General features: G+C 39.5%; 1 protein-coding gene and 1 long non-coding RNA gene across 7 annotated transcripts in view; one reads left to right on the top strand and one right to left on the bottom strand.

Moving 5' to 3' along the window:
* LOC125456121 (uncharacterized) overlaps positions 1-12540 on the top strand; it is a 28338-nt gene extending 15798 nt beyond the window's left edge. Inside the window, exon 3 of the long non-coding RNA XR_007248396.2 lies at positions 11658-12540. This is a non-coding gene — a long non-coding RNA (uncharacterized LOC125456121). The remainder of the gene's footprint in view (positions 1-11657) is intronic.
* A 2451-nt stretch (positions 12541-14991) lies between these two features.
* The window catches only part of LOC125456117 (kelch-like ECH-associated protein 1), a 57149-nt gene continuing 47857 nt past the window's right edge, over positions 14992-24283 (bottom strand). For 5 of the 6 annotated variants that reach the window (XM_048538861.2, XM_048538858.1, XM_048538860.2 and 2 more), the window contains one exon: positions 14992-15999. In XM_048538861.2, coding sequence (XP_048394818.1) covers positions 15851-15999 — 149 coding nt within the window. In that variant the 3' untranslated portion in view covers positions 14992-15850. Of the gene's footprint in view, positions 16000-23523; positions 24142-24283 lie in introns of those variants that run through there. The other variant, XM_059647814.1, reaches the window with a different exon arrangement.

Genomic DNA, 24283 nt, shown 5'->3' with positions numbered 1-24283 from the left:
CTTCCCCCTGCCCCTCTGTCCCTTGTCCATTCCTCTCCCCGCCTCCTGCTCCTCTCTTTTTCCCACTGCCCATCTCTCCCGTGCCCCTCTGTCTCCTTTCCCTCTTTCCACTTGCCCTTCTCCCTTGTTTCTTTCTCTCACTCCTTCTTGCCCCTCTCTCCTACTACCTATCTCCCCCGTTGCCCCTCTCTATCCCTTACCCCTCTCCTGCCCCTCTCTCCCACTGCCCACGTCTTCCAACGCCCCTCGCTCTCCTCCCTCTTTCCCGTGCACTCTCTCTCCCGGCCCTTCTTCCTTTCTCGCCTCGCTCTCTCCTACTTTAACTCCTGCCCCTCTTTCTCTCTTCCCCCAGCCTCGGGTGTGAACTCGATGGGTTTCAGTGGGTGGAGACCAGCAAGTGTAGACGCCTCCTACCGGGCACAAGCCTTTCTGGCTGTCTCTCTCGCCCCCATATGCTCCAACATGGGTTTTCCCCTCCCATTTTATCGCTAGCTGCTTGTCTTTCAGTTTTTTCTTTTCTGCCACTCCCTACTCGCTCTTTATTTTCTCCTTTATTCTGCGTTTTCCCTATTTCTGCATCACTCCACCTTTCACTCATTCACTCGCTCTGTTTTTCTCTCTTTACTCCGTCTTCCTCTCATTCTTCTCTCACCCCCCACATCCGTCCAATTTTTCCCCCAATTCCTCCATTTATTTCTTTTTTTCCCACGCATTCACTGCCCTCCTCACACGCTTATCCTTATTTTTCCCCTTTATTTTCAAAATGAGGATATTATTATCTAGGTGCAAGGCCCTGGAGAGTCGAGGCGATGAAAAGTTTCTGGATAACAAAGCGTGGAGCTGGATGAACACGGCAGGCCAAGCAGCATCTCAGGAGCACAAATTGCTTGGCTCTGCTGTGTTCATCCAGCTCCACACTTTGTTATCTTGGATTCTACAGCATCTGCAGTTCCCATTATCACTGAAAAGTTTCTGGTTTCTCTTTAGCTCCTTTTCAACCAGTTTGTAATCTAGATCCGATTTTTTAAAACATTTCACGTAAAATCTATTCCTCGTAAATGCATTCTTAAAGAGCTCTGAATGCAAAAAAAATGCTAAAGATCAGACTAACAGTCTTGTAAGGTATACCTGGGCCTCAGTACAATACCTATCTACAATGTAAAGTGTAACGGTGAGACAGGCCAGACATTCTGCCCAGCAGCTTTCAGTCCGGAAAGTACATTTAAAGTGTGAGCGACGCGCCATCTGGTGGCAGCTGTAAACCATAAATCCTGGAGGGCCCCACTTAATCTGCGGAAAATAATACCGCAGATAAAATCTGCACTTAATGCTATAGGTCCTATCAAATTATTGCCACACGAATATTTTCATATTAATATTCTGGGAATGAGATGTGCTCCATTTAATGCTACAGATTTGACCGGTTTGGCAATAAACTGCCATTCATGTTACAGTAAAATTTTAAGTCGGATCTGTTAATGTCTGCACAATCTCCAATTATGCTACCAACATGGTCACAGGTAATGATTTTGGAAACTTGCAGTTAATACTACAGGAACAATTAATGCTCCTAGCTTTTGTGCTCCTGACATGCTGCTTGGCCTGCTGTGTTCATCCAGCTCCACACTTTGTTATCTTGGATTCTCCAGCATCTGCAGTTCCCATTATCTCTTATAATGACAGACTAAATTTAGGCTAACAAGTAGTTACAGGAGGCAGCCTCGAATTACAAATTGTATATTTGCATGTTTTGGCACGTATATGTTTTTTGAAGGTGTGTTTTGTAGAAAGCAATTCCAGTTTCTACCTGCTGAATTCAGACAAGAAAAAGCTTGTTTCAGCAACAATGGAATGAAAGAACTGTAGGATAGTTTCAATCAGTTGTAAGGAAAGTAAGAATCCTTGGAGGGTCTGCAGAACTGCTGACTGGGATTTGATCTGGGGAAACCTGTGGTCAAATAAGAATTTTTCCTTCTCGAATTTTCCTCTATTTTTTACCTCTGCTTTCCAGACATTGAAGACTTGTCCTGACATACTGTTCTGCATTGCCGGAAGCAATGTCTTCAAGTTTGTGCAGGTATATAATCCTGGAAAGATTTTATCTCTATGTAGTCTAAATCCATTGGAAGCCAGTTATTCCCCTCTGCTGCTCCAGCTGAGATCAGTTAACTCAGCAGAGACCATGGATTGATTCTGTGTCTTTTCTGATCTAAAAGATTCTTCACCAGACCAGACAACATTTTAATGGTCTAAGCCATGGGAATTTTTTGTTTGTAACATGTTTAAAGTACACAATATATCTCCCAGTTCTTAGCATATGGTGACTTTAAGATAACTCAGTTTTTTTAGAATACAAAGTGTGAAGCTGGATGAACACAGCAGGCCAAGCAGCATCTCAGGAGCACAAAAGCTGATGTTTCAGGCCTAGACACTTCATCAGAGATGGGGATGAGGAGAGGGTTCTGGAATAAATAGGGAGAGAGGGGGAGGCGGACCGAAGATGGAGAGAAAAGAAGATAGGTAGAGAGGAGAGTTGCAGTGGGAGAGATTCCCTGACGTTGGTCCGCACTGCTGTGTTCATCCAGCTTCACAGTTTGTTATCTTGGATTCTCCAGCATCTGCAGTTCCCATTATTTCTGATACCTTTTTTTTTAGGTTGCCTAATCCTTAATTTGGCAAATATCCTCCACTCACAGAGTTCAAACTGGTCTAGAAATGTGAAGTGAGAAGTCTCTTAAATCCAATTCCATCTTATTGCAAATAAAATGTGAATAAAAACCAAAAGAACTACAGATACTGTAAATCAGGAACAAAAACAGAAGTTGCTGGAAAAACTTAACAAGTCTGGCAGCAACTGTGCAGGAAAAACCAGAGATAATGTTTCAGATCCGGTGACCCTTTCTCAGAACTGATGGTGGCTGGGAAAACGTCAGTTTATATGCAGAAAGTAGGGAGGTGGGTGGGGTAGGGAGTAAATGATGGGATAGAATCTGAAGAGAGAGAAAGACAGTTGGACAGACCAAGGAGTTGCGAACGATCAGGCTGGGAGGGTGAATAGTTGTTAATAGGGACTGTTGGTGATTAACAACAGGGTATGTGTAATGGCAGACTACGTGGTAACAAGGCCTGAGATAACAAAGTGTAGAGCTGGATGAACACAGGCCAAGCAGCATCAGATGCTCCTCTGATGCTGCTTGGCCTGCTGTGTTCATCCAGCTCTACACCTTGTTATGTCAGATTCTGCAGCATCTGCATTTACTACTATCTCTGGTAACAAGGCCTGGTGTGTGGGGTAGGGGGCTGGGCCATGGGAGTTTAGGTCCTAAAATTATTGAACTCATTATTGAGTCGGGAGCGCTACAGGGTCCCCAAGCAGAAAATGAGCTCTTGTTCCTCCAGCTTACTTTAGACTTTGCTGGAACACTGCAGCAAGCCAGAGACTGAGATGTTGGACAGGGAGCAGGGTGGTGCGTTGAAGTGGCAGGCAACAGGTAGTTCGGGGTCTTTTCTGTGAGCAGAACATAGGTGTTCTGTGAAGTGGTCACCAAGGCTATGCTTTGTTTCCCCAACGTAGAGTATGATAAATAAAATAAATAAATTGTGATTGTTTCATAAGTCTTTACCTGCATCCATTTTTCTTCATGTGCGGATGTTTAATTATGTTTGTGGCCATAAACTGATCATTTCAATGCCTTAAGAAGCAGCATTGTAAGGTCTTCTAATGGTTCCATGATGTATCAGAGTCCGTAAAACAGATCAGTATGACCCAGATTAACATTTCGCTAAGTTATGTGTTCGAAGTTACAGAAGCAAAAAGCAATGCATTTGGTCCCAGCATCTCTTAGAGAATGGCTTCCTAAATTGATTCCTGAAATGAGAGAGTCGCCCATTGAAGAGAATTGTCTGGAATGTGCTTGTATTCTCTGGAGTTTGGAAGAAAGAAAGGCAATTGAATCGAAACACGTAATGTTTAGAGGGCTTAACAGAATAAATGACAAGAGGCTATTCTCCTTGACTGGAGAGTTTAGACCCAAGGGACATAATGTCAAGACAAGAAGTTAGCCAATAAGACTCAGATAATGTGTTTTTTCACTCAGAGGGCTGAGAATCTTTAGAACTCTTTACCTCAGGTAAGCAGAGGGTGTCTCGTTTTGAGCGTATTGAATAGATTTTTGAGCATGAAGGAAATCAAGGGATATTGGCATATGGTAGAAAAAACAGAGCTGTTGTAACTGTTGGCCATGATCTCATTGAATGGTGGAGCACACTCAGGGCTGTAAACCAACTCCTGCTCCATTTTCTTATGTTCTTAATGTAAGGAGGAGGAAGTAAACTGGAATACTATTCAGGGATTCACAGAGTACCATAGAACGATTAGAACACAAAGGAAACCATTTGGTTCATCATGTCCGTTCTAAACATTATGTTAAAAAGTTTGTGTGCTTCATGTGAGAATATGTCTAGGTTCTGCCATGGTGCCATTTACAGTTTCATGTTGATAATGAGAATGGTAACTTGGAATATGTACTGGAAAGTAGTTGGCATTTGAAAACTGTACTGTGGCTTAAATCAGCACCTTCAAAAGAAAATTGGATGGAAGAGGTTTGTAATTGATAGTAATGTAGTTGACATCCATTATATGGCAACATTTTGAAAAAAAAACAAAACCTTACAGGCCCAAGATACACAAAAAGCAGTTTATAGAGTCATACATCACAGAAACAGACCGTACAGTCCAAACAGTCCATGCCGGCCATAATCCCAAACTGAACCAATCGCCCCTGCCTATGCTTGGTTAACCTGGCACTAATTAAAGAAAGACTTTTGGAATTCCTGTGCAAATGTCCTCAGATTTAGTAAGATGGCTAAGTGAGTTTTGCAAATCAGAAGCAGCCATTGAAAATTAAGATGAAGCATAAACATAGCACTGATTTTAAAATGAGATCACATGCTAGGAAATTTGTTTTCCTGGAGAATGTAATTCAGTACTTGGTACACAATAAAAAAAAATTTTGCTTGAATTTCAAAAGCTATCACTCTTTAAGGTGCTTAGACAAAGTGAGATTTCATTATAGGATACCTCACAAACTGGGAAAAAACATACTGACAAACACAAATATTAATAAATTATAAATATTATATTTCTTATGAACAGACTCTCCAGCAGATAATTCACTGAGCTATTGATAAGGGAAGCTCATTTTATCAGTTATTCAATTTTTAGTTATTGGTTTAAAAATGGTCTTTGTAGCCATATATTATTCATTGTGCAAACTTCCCATTCAAGCAATACATCAACAGGGGAGCTTGCTCATAATAGTTAGTTAAATATTGGCCTTTCACTTCTGGAACCAACATGAACTGAGTTTGGACAGATACAATTTTATTGCTCTGAGGAAATGGGCCAAGAGAACAAAGCTGCTCCTAATTTGGCAATCTCACCTTGGAATTTAAGCAAAATTAAGAGCAGTCTGATTTGCATTGCAAATGAAAACATGTCACATGCCATACCAGCTGTTTCCAAATAGTCATAAGAGATATACAGCATGGAAACAGATCCTTTTGTCCAACTTGTCCATGCTGAACAGGTATTCTAAATAAATCTAGTCCCATTTTCCAGCATTTGGCCTATATCCCTTTAAACCCTTGCTATTCACACACTTATCTGGATACCTTTTAAATGCTGGAGTTGTACTGCTTCCCCTGGCGGCTTATTTCCATACATGCACCACCCTCTGCGTGAAAAAGTTGCCCATAGCTCCCCTTTTGTCTATCGCTTCTCACCTTAAACCTATGCCCTCTAGTTTTGGATTCCTCCACCCCAGGGAAAAGACCTTGTCTATTACCCTATCCATGGCTGTCATGATTTTAATAAGCCTCATAAGGTCATCCCTCAGCCTTTGACATTCCAGAGAAAGTAGCCTAGTCTATTCAGCTTTGTAGCTCAAACCCTCCAACCCTGGCAACATCCTCATAAATTTTTTCTAAATCCTTCCTGGTTTCACAACATCTTTCCTATAGGAAGGACACCAGAATTACACCCAATACTCCGTAAGTGGCTGAACCAATATCTTGTATAGCCGCAACATGACTTCCTAACTCCTGTTCTCAATGCACTGATCAATAATGGCAAGCATACCAAATGCCTTCTTCACTACCTTATCTACCTGTGACTCTACTTTCAAGGAACTATGAACCTCCACTCTTTGACAAAGAAGGTCTCTTTGTTCAGCAACACTCCCAGGACTTTACCATTAAGTGTATAAGGCCAACTCTGATCTGTCTTTCAAAAATGCAGTACCTCACATTTATGAACTCCATCTGCTACTCCTCAGCCCATTGGCCCATCTGTACTCTGAGGTTACCTTCTTCGCTGTCCAGTACACCTCCAATTTTGCTGTCATCTGCAAACTTACTAACCATACCTCCTATGTTCACATCCAAATCATTTACATAAATGACAAAAAGCAGCCGACTCAGTACAAGCCTTGCGGCACACTGCTGATCACAGGTCTCCACTCTGAAAAGCAATTCTCCACCAACATTCTCGCTCTTCTACCTTTGAGCCAGTTCTGTCTCCAAATGGCTAGTTCTCCCTCTATTCTGTGTCATCTAATCTTGCTAACCAGTCTACCACGAGAAACCTTCTTGAACACCTTACTCCAAGTCCATACAGATCACATCTATCACTCTGTCCTCTTCGATCTTCTTTGTTACTTCTTCAAAAAACTCAATGAAGTTAGTGAGACAGGATTTCCCATGCGCAGAGCCATGTTGACTATCTCTAATCAGTCCTTGCTTTTCCAAATACCTGTAAATCCTGTCTCTCAGGACTCCCGCCAACTACATGCTCGTCACTGATGTCAGATTTACTAGTCTACAGTTCTCTGGCTTTTCCTTGCCATCTTCCTTAAATAGTGCCACCATGTTAGTCGCCCTCCAGTCTTCCAACACCTCACCAAATGCCATTGATGAGACAAATATCTCATCAAGGGGCCCAGCATTCACTTTGCCAGCTTCCCACAGAGTTCTAGGGTACACCTGATCAGGTCCTAGGGATTTATCCAGCTTAATGTTTTAAGACGTTCACTTCTTCCTCTATAATATGGACATTTTTCAATATGACGCTATTTATTTCCCTACATTCTCTAACTTCCATATCCTTCTCCACCATAAACACTGATGCAAAACACTCATTTAGTATCTCTTCCATCTCTTGTGGTTCCACACACATAGGCAGCTTTGCTGATCTTTAAGGGGACCTATTCTCTCCCTAGTTACCCTTTTGTCCTTAATGTTTTTGTAGAATCCCTTTAGAGTCTCCTTAACCCTATTTGCCAAAGCTATTTCATGTCCTGCTTTTGTCCTCCTGATTTCCCTCTTTTGTATATTCCTACTGCCTTTATGCTCTTCTAGGGATTCACTTGATCTCTGCTGTCTATACCTAACATATGCTTCCTTCTAATTCTCAACCAAAACCTCAATTTCTCTAGTCATCCAGCATTCCCTACACCTATCAGCCTTGCCCTTCACCCTAACAGGAATGTGCAGTCTCTGGACTCTTGTTATCTCATTTTTGAAGCGTTCCCATTTTCCAGCTGTCCCTTTACCTGAGAGTTTTATTAGATTAAACTTAATTCCAAAATACTTTTTCCACGGCAATTGTCTTTAAATGTGTTTGTAATTAAAAAATCTTACAAAGAGGATTATCATATCATTGGGTAGGGAGCAATGAAAGTCCCATTGTTTGTGCAGCAAAGGAGTGAGTGAACGGAACTATCTGAAGTAATGACCCAACCAATCTATACATTGTCTGAAGGTTGAATTATATCAAAGGGAAGGACTTTTACAAGTCTGTATAATCTCTGTTTCTGGCCAACTACTGACTGCTTTCTTGTATCCCCAGGTGTGCAGTTTTGACACAGATTGGTCAGATTATTATCTTGTATATGTTCAATTCAGTCTCTTCAGCTCCACTTTCAAAGGAGCACAAACAGCTGTCCCCAGTGTAGCTATACTATACCTCTTTTTGAAGTAAACATTGAGGCTTTCCACGGGAATATTGCTTTTTATTTTCTGAGGCAATACAAAAAATGGTGGCATGAAGTATTTTTATCAATTAAAAGAGGCTGATTCCAAATTAATGACTACAAACAAGTAGTCAGAGTTAACTATAACAGGCAGATTCAGAGACAACAGAACATGTCATGTGGAATTTAAGACAGGTACAGTTTGGAATAAGAGTTAAAATTCTGGCAGTTCTTAGCTACGGAAAGCTTAATGTGCTGATACAATCAGTTGGGTAATAGGTTGCTCTCAGCTGACCCTCAGATGGATTGTGCAAAATACTATAACTTTAATGATAAAATCTCTGAGATCTGAATACTTTCTGGAGCATGATGACCCTGAGAAATGTTAGGCACAGAAATGAACATGGAGAATTTGAAGAAATGAAAAACCTCTATTCAAGTTTTACCTTGGAATAAGAGACTCCAGTATGAGTGAGTGCAATCTTGGCCTGTATTTTCATCACTAAGTTTGAGACTCAAGTTTGTTGACTAAGGTCACATTTGGCCCTTTTTGATTGGCTTCAATAGCCTTGAGGGAAAAAAAAGCAAATTGATACAGCTCTGAAGGAAATTGTTCCAACCACTGTGTCTGTATCAGGTCTCTAAATGAGCATTTCCTTCAGTGCCATATTCTCCATAACCCTGCAAATTGTTCATTTTCAAATAATGGTCGACAGTAATTCCCTTTTGAATATCTCCACTGACTCTCAGGCAGTGCATTCCAAGCCTTAGACATTCATTCTTTTTTTTTCCCCATATATTCTTTTGCAAATCAACCAGACCTTTCACTCGTAGAAGCAATAATGTAACCCTTTAGTAAGAAAGTGATAACTTGAATTTATGTATTGCCTTTGTGAGCTCAGGATGTCACAAAACATTTTACTTGCAATAAAGTACATTTGAAGTACAGCTGCTGTGGTGGTGCAGGGTACACAAGTTCCAACAAAAACAATTAATCTCTTTTGTAAGTTTGCTTGAGGGATAGATATTGGTCAGAGCTCAGGGACAGTTCTCCCCTTGTTCTTCTTTAAACTATTGTGAAGGGATTATTCACATCTCTCCAACACAGCAAACCAGGCCCAAGTTTAACATTTCTTCTGACTGGTGGTATCCGATGCAACACTCTCTCACTACAGCAGTGGGACTGTCAGGTTGGTTTATACACTGAGATTTCTTGATGAGGATTTGAATTTGCAGCCTTCTGACGCAGAGGTACAAGGACTACCAGCGATCCATGGCTGATTACTACATGAGGAGCACTAAACATTAGAAGCATAGAAGATAGGAGCAGGAGCCTCTAGCCCCTTGAGCCTGCTCCACCATTTGATATGATCATGGCTGATCATTGAGCTAAACACCCTTACTCTGCCAGCACCCCTGTATCCCTTGAACCACAAGAGCAACATCTACCTCCTTCTTGAAAACACAATGTTTTGGCCTCACTTTCCATGGTTGTGATTCCCACTGGCTCTCCACTCTCTGGGTGAAGCAATTTCTCCTCATTGCAGTTCTTAAAGGTTTAACTCCTATACTTAAAGTACAAGACCCGGTTCTTGACTTCCCCACCATTGGGAACATCCTTCCTACGACTAACCTGTCTCGTCCTGTTAGAATTTTATAGGTTTCTGAGATTCCCCCTCATTCTTCTAAACTCCAGCAAAAATAATCTTAACTGACTCAATTTCTTCTCACATGTCCATCCGGTCATCCCAGGAGTCAATTGGGTAAACCTTCGCTGCACTTCCTCTGGAGCAAGAATATGCTTCCTCAGATAAAGGGGGCCAAAACTGCACAATTATTCCAGGCATGATCTCACCCATGCCCTGTTATAATTTCAGCAAGATGCCCTTGTTCCTGTACTTAAATTCTCTCGTGATGAAGGCCCATATATAGTTTGCCATCTGCTATGCATTTGTCCACTCAATCAGCCAGGCCAAATCACACTGCAGCATCTCTAAATCCTTCCCACAGTTCACCCTTGCGCCCAGCTTTGTGTTATCTGTAAATCTGGAGATATTACATTTTTAGTTCCCTCATCTAAATCATTGACCTATATTATGAAAGCTGGGGTCCTCATACCTATCCCTGTGGTATCCTACTAGTCGCTGCCTGTCATTTAGAAAAAGATCAATTTATTCCTACTCTTTGTTTCCTGTCTGCAAACCAATTTTCTATTCATCTCAATACCACTAATCCATTGTGCTTTAATTTTACACAATAATGTTCTGTGGGTCTTTTGTTGAAATTCCAAATAAACCACATTCAATGGCTCCTCCTGATCTCTAGTTACATCCTTAAAGAATTGCAGATTTGTCAAGTACGATTATCCTTTTGTACATCCATGCTAATTCTACCACTATTATCTAAGTACTCCAAAATGTTTCATAATGGACTCTAGCATCTTTCCCACTACCGACATCAGATTCACTGGTCTATGATATCCTGTTTGCTCTCTATCTCCCTTTTCAAATAGTTTCGGCGGGGTGGGAGTGGTGGGAGGGGAGCATTAGCTCCATTCCAAACTATAGGAACTGATCCTGAGTCTAAAGAATCTTAGAAGATACTCACCAATGCATCCAGTATTTCTAGAATCGCTTCTTTTAAGTTTTCTGGGATATTGATTATCAGCCCATGCAGATTTATCAGCCTTCAATTTCCCCAACATTATTTCTCTACTGATACAAATTTGCATCAGTTCCTCTCTTTCACTAAACCTTGTGCTCCCCATCATTTCTGCTACATAGGAAAGGTAAAGTAGTGGGTCTTATCATGACTCACAGGCTCATTGACTAGTTTCTGAGAATGAACGAAAAAACAGAAGTTATTGGAAAAGCTCAGGAGGTCCAGCAGCATCTGTGAAGAGAAAATCAGAGTTAACATTTTGGGTCCAGTGACCCTTCCTCAGAACTGTTCTGAGGAAAGGTCACCAGACCTGAAACATTAACTCTGATTTTCTCCACACAGATGCTGCCAGACCTGCTGAGCTTTTCCATCAACTTCTATTTTTGTTCCTGATTTACATCATCTGCAGTTCTTTTGGTTTTCAGTTTTTTAGACTGTGCTCGCTTGGTGGCAGCAATCTCATAACTCATCAATTAAACATCAATGAGGCTGACAGATCACATAGTACTAAGAATGCTGTACAGTTACACAGATACAATAATTTGGATTCAATGCTTAATCAAAGTCTTTTCTGTCTCTTTAGGTTAATGTAAATGATGAAGGACATAGTGTTTTCTCATATCCTGATCAAAATTTATTCCTCACATTATTTATTTCATTTCCATTTGTACAATCTAGTGAATGTGCTTTACTATCAATGCACTAGAATTGAAGTACTCTGAGAAGTCCGAACAATATACATGTTGTTACATTAATGCAAGTTGCTTTCAATGTTACATAATTACAATTTTTTTTTGTTAGTGAGTTTAGTATTTTGTGTTAAATATTTCAGCTTGAGAAATGTTAAAATTTATCTTTTTGCTGATGACACCACTACAGTGGGTCAGCTCTCAAACAACAATACAGGCAAGAGGTAGAGAGCTTAGTGGCATGGTGTAAACACAATTATCTTTCCCTCAATGTCAGCAAAATGAAGGAGCTGGTCCTTGAGTTCAGAAAGCAGAGTGGAGGACACGCCTCTGTCTCTATCAATGGTGCCAAGGTGAAGGTGGTCAAAAGCTTCAAGTTCCTAGGAGTAAATATCACCAAAAATCTTTCCTGGTTTATCTGGGTCGATACTGCAATCAAGAAAACACAGCAGTGTCTTTACATCCTCAGAAGGCCAAGGAAATTTGCCATGTCCACAATGACTCTTACCAATTTTTATTGGTGCCTCATAGAAAGCATCCTATCCAGGGGCATCACATATGGCAACAACTCTGCTCATGTCTGCAATAAATTTCGGAGTTGTGAATGCAGCCCAGTCCATCATGCAAAACAGCCTTCCTTCTATTGACTCAGTCTACATGTCCTGCTGCCTTGGGAAAGCAGCTAACCTTACCAAAGACCCCTCCCGCCCTGGTTATACTCTCTCCCAATCTCTTCCATCGGGCAGAAGATACAAAAAAGTTTGAAAACATATACCAACAGATTTAAGAACAGCTCCTTCCCTGCCATTATCAGACTTATGAATGGACATCTCATATATTAGAATTGATCTTTCTCTGCATCTTCTCCATAGCCGTTCTGTTCTATTACTTGTCTTCTATTACTATTACTGATGTACTTTTGTAATGTATGATCTATCTGGTCAGCACACAATTGATACTTTTCACTGTATCCTGGTATGTGACAGTAATAAATGAAATCAACTCAAAAAATCAAAATCAAATTTACTTTAAGTACTAACTACCACAATTAATTTTCCTCAACCTCAGTCATTGGAACCTAGTCAAAAACAGGATAGTTTGAACAACCTATGTAGCTGCCATAACATCTGGACCTGCATTTACTAGAAGGACAAAATCTAATACCCATAGCCATGATCAAGTGGCTGAATGAATTGTGTCCAAATGTGAAAGACAAAGATTCAAACAAAAATCATTCACTTCCCAGCCCAATGTATTTAAATACTGCACTTATGCAAAGATGGGTTCGAGAAGCCTTCATTCTTTTGATTGACTAGTTATGGCTATTTGTAAATTATGATCTATTAGACTGTAATATACTAAGTAGATAGTAAATAGGTGAAGACCTTAAATAAAAAATTTTGAATGTGAAAGAAGTTTTCCATTTAACCTTACTTGAGCCATCATACGGGCAAACTCTGAAGTTTTTGAATCGTAAAGTCCAACTGCTCATTTGGAGTCATAAACACATCAATGAGGAAAATGAATGCACCAATATTACAATGTTATGCTTTAAATGATCCTATATTCCCTGCAGTGATTTTCTCAATTTCAGCTGTGCCACCAGGATACATTTTATATTCCTTCATGGGCAACAGGTCATAAAATTGGAGAGTAGGTCCAAATTTGATGTACAGGTGCTGGTGTTGGACTTGGGTGGACAGAAGTCACTACACTTACTTGACACTACACCTGAGATATGAAAGTTAGTATTTTCAAATAAATCTGTAGGACTATAACCTGGTGTCATGTCATTTTTGACCTTGACATCAAAAATCTCTTTTGAATACTGCAGGAGTACCAATGGGCTCAAAACAGACTCTAGTAAAACAAAACACAAAAAAAGCAAGAACTGCATCTTGTTTGCAGATCTCTAACTTGGTTTATTTTGATCAGATTGTTTCTGTTTGTGATACTGTTTATATCTTTTGACTGATGTCTGCAGTGCAAGTTAACCCATACTGTTTTCATTTAATGGGTTCAATGTAGAATGCATCACTCAAGGTTAATCCAGTGCTTCACCCTTTGTTCTTAGGGATTTCTGCAATACTTCCAAGTTGCTTTTCCTCTTCTGAAAGAGAAGAGCTTTTACTGGGTTATAGTTCCAGGTACCTGGCTGTACCTCCATCGTGGTCATTATTCATATTTTCTTTCTTTCAGTGAGTTACAGCAGGTATTTGACTGCAGGAATGCCACCAATTGGCTGTAATGGATAAATATACTTCCAGGATTAATCATTTGATTACAAAAACACAAATAGATACCAAATCCATTCTAGACAGTCTTTGACTCTATATGTTCAATGCTCATATTGCTAAAATTACCAGAGCTACATTGACAAAAACGGCAAATTACAGCCCCTTCACTGGAGGCGAAGGGTAAAGATAGAGATGAGTGAACTAAAAAGAAATTAGGAATAATGAAAAAGTAGCATCCACAAAAGGATAAATAACAAAGTAGGCTTGAAGGTGATATGATCAACTTTATATTAGCCCAAGGACACTTAGCTAATTCTCAGTGATATCCATACACAGACCCATCCTCTTTCATTTTGCAAACCAAAAGTCTTGCTTTTAGGAAGATGATGTAATGAAATTTTCTTTCACCATTGTTTCTGATTAGGTTGAAATAAGCTAAATAATCCTCAGTTGAAAAAAAAATTCCTAACAGTTCCCTTTGTTCTTCTTCAGTTCATTTTGATCAGCAGAAGCATATTTTTCTTCATTTATCTTCTCAAACCAACTTTTGAGCACATTCATCTGGTCTCATCTAAGCCTGAATGTAAACTAAATATAAAGTACCCCTTTCTTTATAATTGAAACCTCTTATTCTTGCCAACAGTTTAGTGGTTCACTTCTGTATCGTCTCAATAACTTTGGTGCCTGCCTGAAATTAGAACACAGAAATTCATATAACTACCAATTTGTATTGACTTAAAATTAAATTCAGTTTAAAGTAAAAAAGCAGAAGTAAACTAAACTAAGTTAATATAATCTGGAATTGAAAGCTAGTCTCAGTAACTATGCCATGAAACTACTGAATGTTGTAAGGAGATACCTGATTCACTACTGTCTCTGAGGTAAAGAAGTCTGCCATCCGTAAATCATCTAGCCAATGTGACTCCAGATCCATAGTATTATGGTAGACTTTTAACTGCCCTTTGAAATGTGCTAGGAGTCAACTCAATAAGGCAACAAAGTTAGGGATGGACAACAAATGTTGATCTTAATTGCCAGTGACTCTTTATATCCCATGGAAAATATGGAGGAATAAAAACACATCTTCATTGAGTTTCTGATTTAAGAATGAAATTTGGCAGAGTCTGAACACAGGTCATCTCTCAGCTCAGTCAGGGTAAGAAGATAGATTAACAGATCAACAGGAAAAATTGACGACTAGCTGTACGGAGGGTGAGAAGATTGATATAAAGATGGAAAGACAATTAGCAATTAAGAATCAACATGCTTGATGAACTCACCTATAGTCTTCTATGTTGTAATTAAAATCCAAGTAGTTGCAACCCTGGGAACACTAAATTCTATGCTCTGAAACATTGTAAAAGACCATAAGTGTATTTATTAAATACATTGTTTATTAAAGTTAACACATTTTATTAAAAATACTGTCTTAGAAATTAAGTCACTGATGTTCATTTTCTTAGAATGGATTCAATTATTTCTTTTGGAAATTTTTACACAAATACTAGTGCAAAATAATCTGTTATGGCACCGGCAAACTGTCGCAGTTAAATTCCAAACAACACCTTCTCCACACAGAGCACAAGAGAAACCAGATGTAGAGAGCAAAAGGAGAAAATCTTTTAAATGGATGTTCCTTCCAGTGCCCACCCCCCTGCCCCTCCTCTAACTGTGTAGCTAATATAATCCGACCTGGATTCTGCACTCTCACATGGAACAGAGACTTGTGCTCCAATTTACTACCATATGCTCATCTATTACGGTTATTTAGTGCATGCTGTTCAAGAAGTGGGTAATTACAAATATCAAAGTTAATTAATTTAGGTAATTAGCATATTGTTACAAGATGCCATCCTCATTAGAACATGGAAATTGTCTTTGGGAATAGGTGATAAACACTGTAGATTTCAGACTGGTGAGCAAGACAAGCCCTGCAACACAAACCCACCTGTGAATATCTAACAAGTATTCATTAAGCACTCTAATTGGACTGGTTGAGAGATTCAGAATTTATGTTCATCAGTTATTAAATGTCAAATTAAGGGAGTTCATACAAAATTTTCTGATTTATGGCAAAACAAAGTGCAAAATTTTTTTTAAAACTGCTCATGTGATTCAACTGCATAGGTGAAATAGGGATTTACAGCAAATGCCGGTACAGTCTGTCAAAAACTGCACTATCAAGTCCAGGAGAACTGTTAAGATTGGAGATTGATCTGAGAGATTGGGAACATTAGCATCGAGCCAAATTGCATGGTTCCATTGTCACAGCCACACCAACGCCACTCCTGCCCGAGGTCATCTGGGTCACTTCTGTCCATTGACCAGTGTCTGGATCAAAGCACTCCACACTACTGAGGAAATCTTGTCCATCATAGCCACCTATCCACAAAAGATATGTCAAAACATGAACAATTCACATTCACCAAGATGAGCATTCTTGCAATTCATATTCTGTTCTGAAGAGTCATATTGCACTTAAAACAATAAATCTGTTTAATTTTCCACAGTTGATATCACATCTGAATATTTCAAGCACATTGTATTTAATTCTATAGTTCATATTCTTGTTTATGGGTAAAGACTTGAGACTATCTCATACACCTGCTGCTCAGCATGTGTATTATGAATAAAATAAATATGGAGCCTTGGTTTAGTGGTTGTACTTCAGCTATTTGTCGAAGATGATCAGTGATGACAGTGCTGTTAGAACAAATTTAGTTATTTCTTTTAAACATCTTTACCCAAGCTCTGATGTAAGATAAGTTAGTAAGACCACCAGTTGTAGTCCCATTCCAAAGAGCTGAACAATTTCAGTGCAGTAAATGAAGTGTTGCAGTGCTTGAGGTGGCATGTTTTGTAAGAACGGTTAAGTGGAGGCCAGTACGTTTGCTCAAGGTGAATTCAAGCAATACAATGTCACTTATAGACAAACAGGACTTTTTCTCTCGTGTGCAAGACAATAGTTACCCCTCAAATCAACAGCACTGTAAACAAGATTTTCTGGCAACTTTGCTTTCCTGCCTGCAGTATTTGACTGGCATGCTTGCCGATAACAACTACACTTCAAAAGATACTTCTAATAGTAGCTCCCTTCTTAGTTAAGGAAATTATTTCTTCACTTTGGGAGGTAAAATGACAGGAAGGTTCTCAAGAATGCACAGTTGATTAATTCATTTCCATAAAGTTGGACTAAACCGAATAGGCGGACCAGGTTAGTGATCATCAACCCATTGTACATTTTTTTTTTTGGGGGGGGTGTGAGATGAGAACCCACAGAGCCACAGAGTGTGGGGGAGGGGGGGGTTTGGACATACTGATTTTCCTTTGTTTTGTGACAATTCTAAATTGACAGTTGCAGGATCAGCTGCAGAATAGTTGAACAATCTACAGACCTGCTATCTAGGTTCCTAAATAAAGTGTGGCCATTTGGAACAGTGAGTCACATCACCAGGAAAGGAAACATGTTAGACATTCAAACTGTACTCTGAATATTAAAACTGAATATTAAAAATGCAGTTGATCCAAAATTAGTCTTAAAACTGCCAGAACTGTTTTCTTGGAGCAATGAGATTATTTACGCAAGGATACACAGGATTACCAAAAGAACTGTAATTTTTGCAGGAAGTAAAATTCACTGAAGATAACTGCAGTTTATGATTCAAACCCATTAGCTGAAGCAGACTGAAGTTTATTCAGAGCAAAAAGAGTCTTTCAGTTTCTGCTATCCTCTGTGAGAAGAAATTCTCTCTTAACCTGTGTGGTCCAGTTCTAATTTTAAGGTTATGGCATCCTGAACTCTCCCAGAGCAAATAATTTCTATGCTTTTAAAGTCTTAAAAAAATTATATTAAATATTTCTATTAGGTCACCTATTAATCTCTACATTCTTGAATACACAGAACATAGAACAATACAGCGCAGAACAGGCCCTTCGGCCTTTGATGTTGCGCCAACCTGTGAACTGATCTTAGTCCATCCCCCTACACTATCCCATCATCATTATCATCATCATCCATATGCTTATCCAAGGACTGTTTAAATGCCCCTAATGTGGCTGAGTTAACTACATTGGCAGGCAGGGCGTTCCATGCCCTTACCATTCTCTGAGTAAAGAACCTGCCTCTGACATTTGTCTTATATCTATCACCCCTCAATTTACAGCTATGCCCCCTCGTACAAGCCAACGTCATCATCCTAGGAGAAAGACTCTCACTGTCCACCCTATCTAACCCTCTGATCATCTTGTATGTCTCTATTAAATCTCCTCTTAGCCTTCTTCTCTCCAATGAGAACAGACCCAAGTCCCTCAGCCTTTCCTCATAAGACCTTCGGTCCAGAACAGGCAACATCCTGGTAAATCTCCTCTGTACCTTTTCCAATGCTTCCACATCCTTCCTGTAATGGGGCGACCAGAACTGTACGCAATATTCCAAGTGAGGCCGCACTAGCATTTTGTACAGTTGCAGCATGACATCACGGCTCCGGAACTCAATCCCTCTACCAATAAAACCTAACACACCGTATGCCTTCTTAACAGCACTATCAACCTGGGCGGCAACTTTCAGAGATTTACGTACATGGACACCAAGATCCCGCTGCACATCCACAATCCCAAGAATCTTTCCAATGACCCAGTATTCTGCCTTCCTATTATTCTTCCCAAAGTGAATCACCTCACATTTATCTGCATTGAACTCCATTTGCCACCTATCAGCCTGATTTTTCAGTTTATCCAAGTCTCCCTGCAACCTGCAACATTCTTCCACACTGTCCACCACTCCACCGACTTTAGTGTCATCTGCAAACTGACTAACCCATCCACCTATGCCTGCGACCAAGTCATTTATAAAAGTGACAAACAGCAGTGATCTCAAAACAGATCCTAGAGGCACACCACTAATAACCGGACTCCAGGCTGAATATTTTCCATCAACCATCACTTGTTGCCTTCTTACAGAAAGCCAGTTTCTAATCCAAACTACTAAGTCTCCCTCAATCCCATGCCTCTGCATTTTCTCCAATAGCCTACCATGTGGAACCTTATCAAAGGCTTTAGTGAAGCCCAGGTGCACCATGTCAACTGCCCTACCCTTATCCACATGCTTGGTCACCTTCTCAAAAAACTCAATGAGATTTGTGAGACACAACCTGCTCTTGACAAATCCATGTTGACTATCTCCAATCACATAGTTGCTTGCTAGATGATTATAAATCCGGTCTCTTATAATCTTTTCCAAAACCTTTCCTACAACAGATGCAAGACTCATTGGTCTGTAATCACCTGGATCATCGGTACAGCCCTTCTTGAACAAGGGCACAACATTTGCAATCCTCCAGTCCTCTGGTACTAAGCCTGTAGACAATGATGACTCAAACATCAAGGCCAAAAGCGCCGCTATCTCCTCCCTAGCTTTCCAGAGAATTCTCTGAAAAATCCTATCCCGCCTTGGGGATTTATCTACCGTCACACTTTCTAGAATTGATAACACCTCCTCCTTCCTAACCTCAATCCTTTCAAGTCTAATAGCCCGTAACTCAGTCTTCTCCCCTACAATATTCTCCTTTTCCTGAGTGAAAACAGATGAGAAATAATCATTTAGCTCCTCTCCGATCTCCACAAGGTCCACACACAACTTCCCACTTCTGTCTTTGACTGGCCCTATTCCTACCCTAGTCATCCTCTTATTCCTCACATACCTATAGAAAGCTTTAGGGTTCTCTTTTATTCTATCTGCTAATGTCTGCTCATGTCTTCTCCTTGCTCATCTTAACTCTCTCTTTAAATCCTTCCTAGCTAATCTGCAACTCTCCATCACTTCATCTGAACCATCTCGTCTCAACGTCACATAAGCCTCCCTCTTCCGCTTAACAAGAAATACAATTTCTTTAGTAAACCACGGTTCCCTTACCTTATCACTTCCTCCCTGCCTGACAGGGACATACCTATCAAGGCCACGGAATATCTGTTCCTTAAACCAGCTCCACATTTCGACTGTCCCCATCTCCTGCATTTTGCTACCCTATTCTATCCTCCTAAGTTTTGCCTCATGGCATTATAATTGCCCTTCTCCCATCTATAACTCTTGCCCTGTGGCATGTTCCTATCCCTTTCCATCACTAAACTAAACATAACCGAATTATGGTCACTCTCTCCAAAGTGCTCACTTACCACTAAATCAAACACCTGGCCTGGTTCATTACCAAGTACCAGATCCAGTGTGGCCTCCCCTCTTGTTGGCCCTTCGACATACTGTGTCAGGAAATCCTCCTGCACACACTAGACAAAAACTGATCGATCCAACGTACTAGAGTTATAGCATTTCCAGTCAATGTTGGGGAAGTTACAGTCTCCCATAGTGACCACGCTGTTCCTTGCACTCCTGCCCAGAATCGTTTTGCCAATCCTCTCCTCCACATCCCTGGAACTTTGCAGAGGTCTATAAAAAACTCTCAGCACTGTGACTTCTCCTCTCCTGTTCTGACCTCAGCCTATATCACCTCAGTAGACGAGTCCTCATCAAAAGTTCTTTCAGCCACCGTTATACTGTCCTTGACTAACAAAGCCACACCTCCCCCTCTTTTACCACCTTCCCTGATCTTTATGAAAGATCTAAACCCTGGAACCTGCAGCATCCATTCCTGACATCATTCTATCCATTTAGCTGCTGTGTTGGACTGAAAAACTTAAGAAAGGAATAAGTTGTATTCAAGTTTGATTTTAAATAATAGAAACCAACAGGTCAAATGAGAATAAAAAAAAATTAGAGCTGGTTCTCCTTAACAAATCAGAGCTCTGATAAGGGATCAGGCTCAAATCATTAACTGATTTTTTTCAAATGCTGGTTATCCTGCTGGGCATTTTAAAATCTCTAGATCTTAGAATTACTTGTTCAAAGACTCAGGTCTACCTAAAATATAAAAATATAATTTTTATGTACTGCATATATAATACTTTTAAACACAACTGACCTGATAAATAAAGCTAATTGCACACTTCCTAGTAAGAATTGCATGAACTGAACACAACAGACAATTTTAGAAGTTTATTAATCTACAATATTGTAAAGAAATGCACAAAAATTGAGAAGCGTAAATGTTTTAATCAGCAAACTACAGAACAGATAGGATGACTCTAGTGGCTTTCATTAAAGCAACTGTCGAGCTTTTGGACTACGTGGCTGACTATCAACCTTCAAACCACAACAGGATACATAAAAATAAAAGCACAGTTAGCCACTCGGCCCCTTGTCTCTGCTCTGCCAGTGAGATCATGGCTGAATTTATTACTATATGTTCCTGCCTAAGCCCAATAACTTTTCACTTGCTTATAAAAAACATACCTCTGCCTGAAAAAAACATTTAATTACTCTCTTCCTCAAAAAGTAATGAAAGCAGATTTTCAAAGACATCTCAAACCTCCTAAAAATCTATTGTCTGTTAAATAGACAAGCCTTTATTTTGAAACGGTGACCTCTAGATCTAGATTTTCCCAAGAGGAAACAATCTTCTACATTCATCCTGTCAAAGCCCCTCAGGATCTTGTATTTTTCAATCAAGTCGTTTCTTATTCTTCCAAACTCTAATCTTTACTCAGAGGACAATTTGACGATGCCAGGCATTGATCTAGTAAACCTTCTCTGAACAGCTTCTGACCCATTTACACACTTCCTTAAGTAAGGAGACTAATATTCAAGATGATGTCTCAAATGCTCTCTATAGTACAACCTCCTTTTGTATTCAATCCCCTTCACAAAAAAAACAAACATTCTACTAGATTTCAAAATTACTTGCTATTCTTGGCAGACTAATCTTCCGTAATTCATGCCACCTTGGCATCTCAGAGCTCAGTAATCTCCGATAACTGAAATAATGTGCTTCTTTATTACTCTTCCTGACAAAATGGATAGTTTCACATTTTCTCCAAAATATACTAGATTGTTGCCAATCACTTAACACAGCAATTTGCATTTGTAGTTTCCTGATGTCCTGTTCAAATTTGCTTTCTCACCTACTCTTGTGTCATCTGTAGATTTAACCATATCTTTGGTCCTTTCGTCCAAGTTATTCATATTAATTGACAAAGAACCTATGTCAAACCCTGTGGCACACCATTCATTATATTTCACCATCAGATGTCCAATAAAAACAAGCTGTTCAATTCAGAAACCAGTGAATGTACTGTGAACAATAACCAAGAGAAAAGAATTAGCATGAGATTTTATTTACAGTAATACTTTCTGGCCCAGGGACACAAGCAAACTTGAGTTGTGCACATCGCTCTGCAGTCTCTACCATGGAATTTGCAGGCTCATAAGAACATAAGAAATGTAAACAAAAGCAGATTAAATGGCCCACTGTAATGATCATGGCTGATCTTGGGCCTCAACTCCATTTTCTCACTGACTTCCCATAACAACTTCCCAAGACACCAAAAATCTGTATCTTAGCTTTAAACATATGCAATGATGGCATATCCACAGCCCTCTGTGGTAGAGAATTCCAAAGATTGACAACCATTTAAGTGATGAAATTTCTCCTCTTCAGTCCTGAATATGCTCCCAGAATACTTGCAGTCAATAGCTCACGAACAACAGGTCCAAAAATTGCTGCATGTATAATATTTTTAAACACAACTGACCTTATAAATAAAGCTAATTGCACACTTCCTAGTAAGAACTGGATGAACTGAACACAACAGACAATTTTAGAAATTTACTAATCTTCAGTATGATAAAGAAATGCACAAAAGTTGTCATTTTTGCTGACCAGCAAACTTATTGAAACTTACTGGATAAATGACTTGCAAGGCAGCTATTTATTTTGTTGTCAGCGACATGAACACACAAAGTGCTAAAAATTGACCTGGAGAGGCATTGTTAATATTCAGCACTTTCTCAATCACCGAGGGAAAGTTCCAATCTTTCAAACATGGCTCCAAGAATTAATCTGTATTTTAATGCGAACTAAATTGCTGTGAATTAAGCTTCTTTTAAAAACGGATTTACAGTAGACATATTTTATGGCGCTCAGTCAAGTGGTCAATACCTGTGTTATTAAAATAGATGCACATACAACTGTGCAAATCATCCTGCTGCAAGAACACTCAGGAGCAGTTATGTAAAATACCTAATCCACATCTGACTTTGGCTTGTGCCTTTTGAACTTGCCATGTATGACAGCAGTAGGCAATGTCAGATAATTCTGTAACCTTGGCACATAACCAAGATAAATGTACCAAAAGAAAAGTGTAAGTTCCCAGCTGTAATATATTAACTGAGCCAAACAATTTGTTCGAGAATTTAAAATAGGCCAAGACTGAAGTCTTTAGGCGAAATGAAGATTCAGCACAACTCTCCCAATGCCTTAATTCCTCAATTGCACAACTAGGTGTACGTCAAGCTGAACAGAACAGGAATGCTTCCAGTTTAACTTCAGATCATTTGATTCTGCATCAGTCACAGCTGGCACATAGCTGGTGTTACAATTAGCCTCGGCATTCTTGGCTAGAAAGTATCAATTAAAAGGTCTGCTAATTTTTACTCTCCTTACTGCTACTTTCAAAAGTGCCCACCCGGGGATTTAGACAAGTTAGGATTCAGTCACCAATGGCATAGAATCATCTGACACCAACTGTGCAGATTTACAAAGAAAGAAAGGCCACCATAACAATGTATTACAGCCATCACAGATTCAAAGTATATGTAGGAACAATAAATTTATTTTGTGAAATGTTAATTATCCACTTATTGACTGATACGTTGATAGAATCATTAAGGACAAGAGAACATAAGTCCTAGAAGTGTGCAAAGACTCCTTTAAGCAGCTAGTTAGATCTCTCAGGGATGGAGAGTTTGCTAAATCTAATTTGAGTAATTAAATAAACAAATATAGTTAAGGAACATATTGACTAAAATGTAAGGCACGATATCCGACTAAAGAGGAAAGATTTTAACAGAAAAACTAAAAAGACCTAGACAAGAGATATGACATATTTCAGAAAGATGAAGGACAAGCTAGCTGAGGCAAGGTTAAAAAAGGTTCACTGGACCATTGGACAACAGTAGATTTTATTTTAGAAAATATCCACAATACATTAAGAAAAATAGAGTAATGTTTGGATGCCATAGACAAGTTTAATCATTGCTATTTAAATTAATTTACTCTCCCATATTTTACGTGGCCCAAAGACAACAGACAAGGGGAAAATTGCCCAATGGCATAGCAGAGAGTGAAGAAATGGACAAAAAGCAGGAACAAATTAGACTTCAAAAGGTTGGACCACGCTAGAAGATGGCAGAGTGGTCAAACAGCAAAATGAAGCTAAAGTAATTACAGGTTAATTAGTTTAACATTTGTGATTGAGAATGTTTTACAGCCTTCGCAATTGAATATTCCACAAATTCTAATAAAGAGAAAAAAAAGTTAGAAGTAGTCCACAGAGGTTTCAACAAAGATGGTTTTTCATTAGGTTTTCAGCTGTTTTTCCCCTGTGTGGTTCCGGTGAAGAGAGAAACAGTGGGATCTGTGGACAGAAAAACAGAGTTAACATTTCAAGTCCAGTACGTTCATGATCAGAACGGTTCTGAAGAAGTCATACAGGTCTCCAAATGTTAACTCTTTCTCTCTCCAAAGATGCTGCCAAATCTGCTGAGTTCTTCCAGGAG

Source organism: Stegostoma tigrinum, chromosome 8 (assembly GCF_030684315.1).
Source record: "Stegostoma tigrinum isolate sSteTig4 chromosome 8, sSteTig4.hap1, whole genome shotgun sequence".
In the NCBI taxonomy this organism is placed as follows: Eukaryota; Metazoa; Chordata; class Chondrichthyes; order Orectolobiformes; family Stegostomatidae; genus Stegostoma; species Stegostoma tigrinum.
This window is presented reverse-complemented; position numbering and strand designations above follow the sequence as displayed.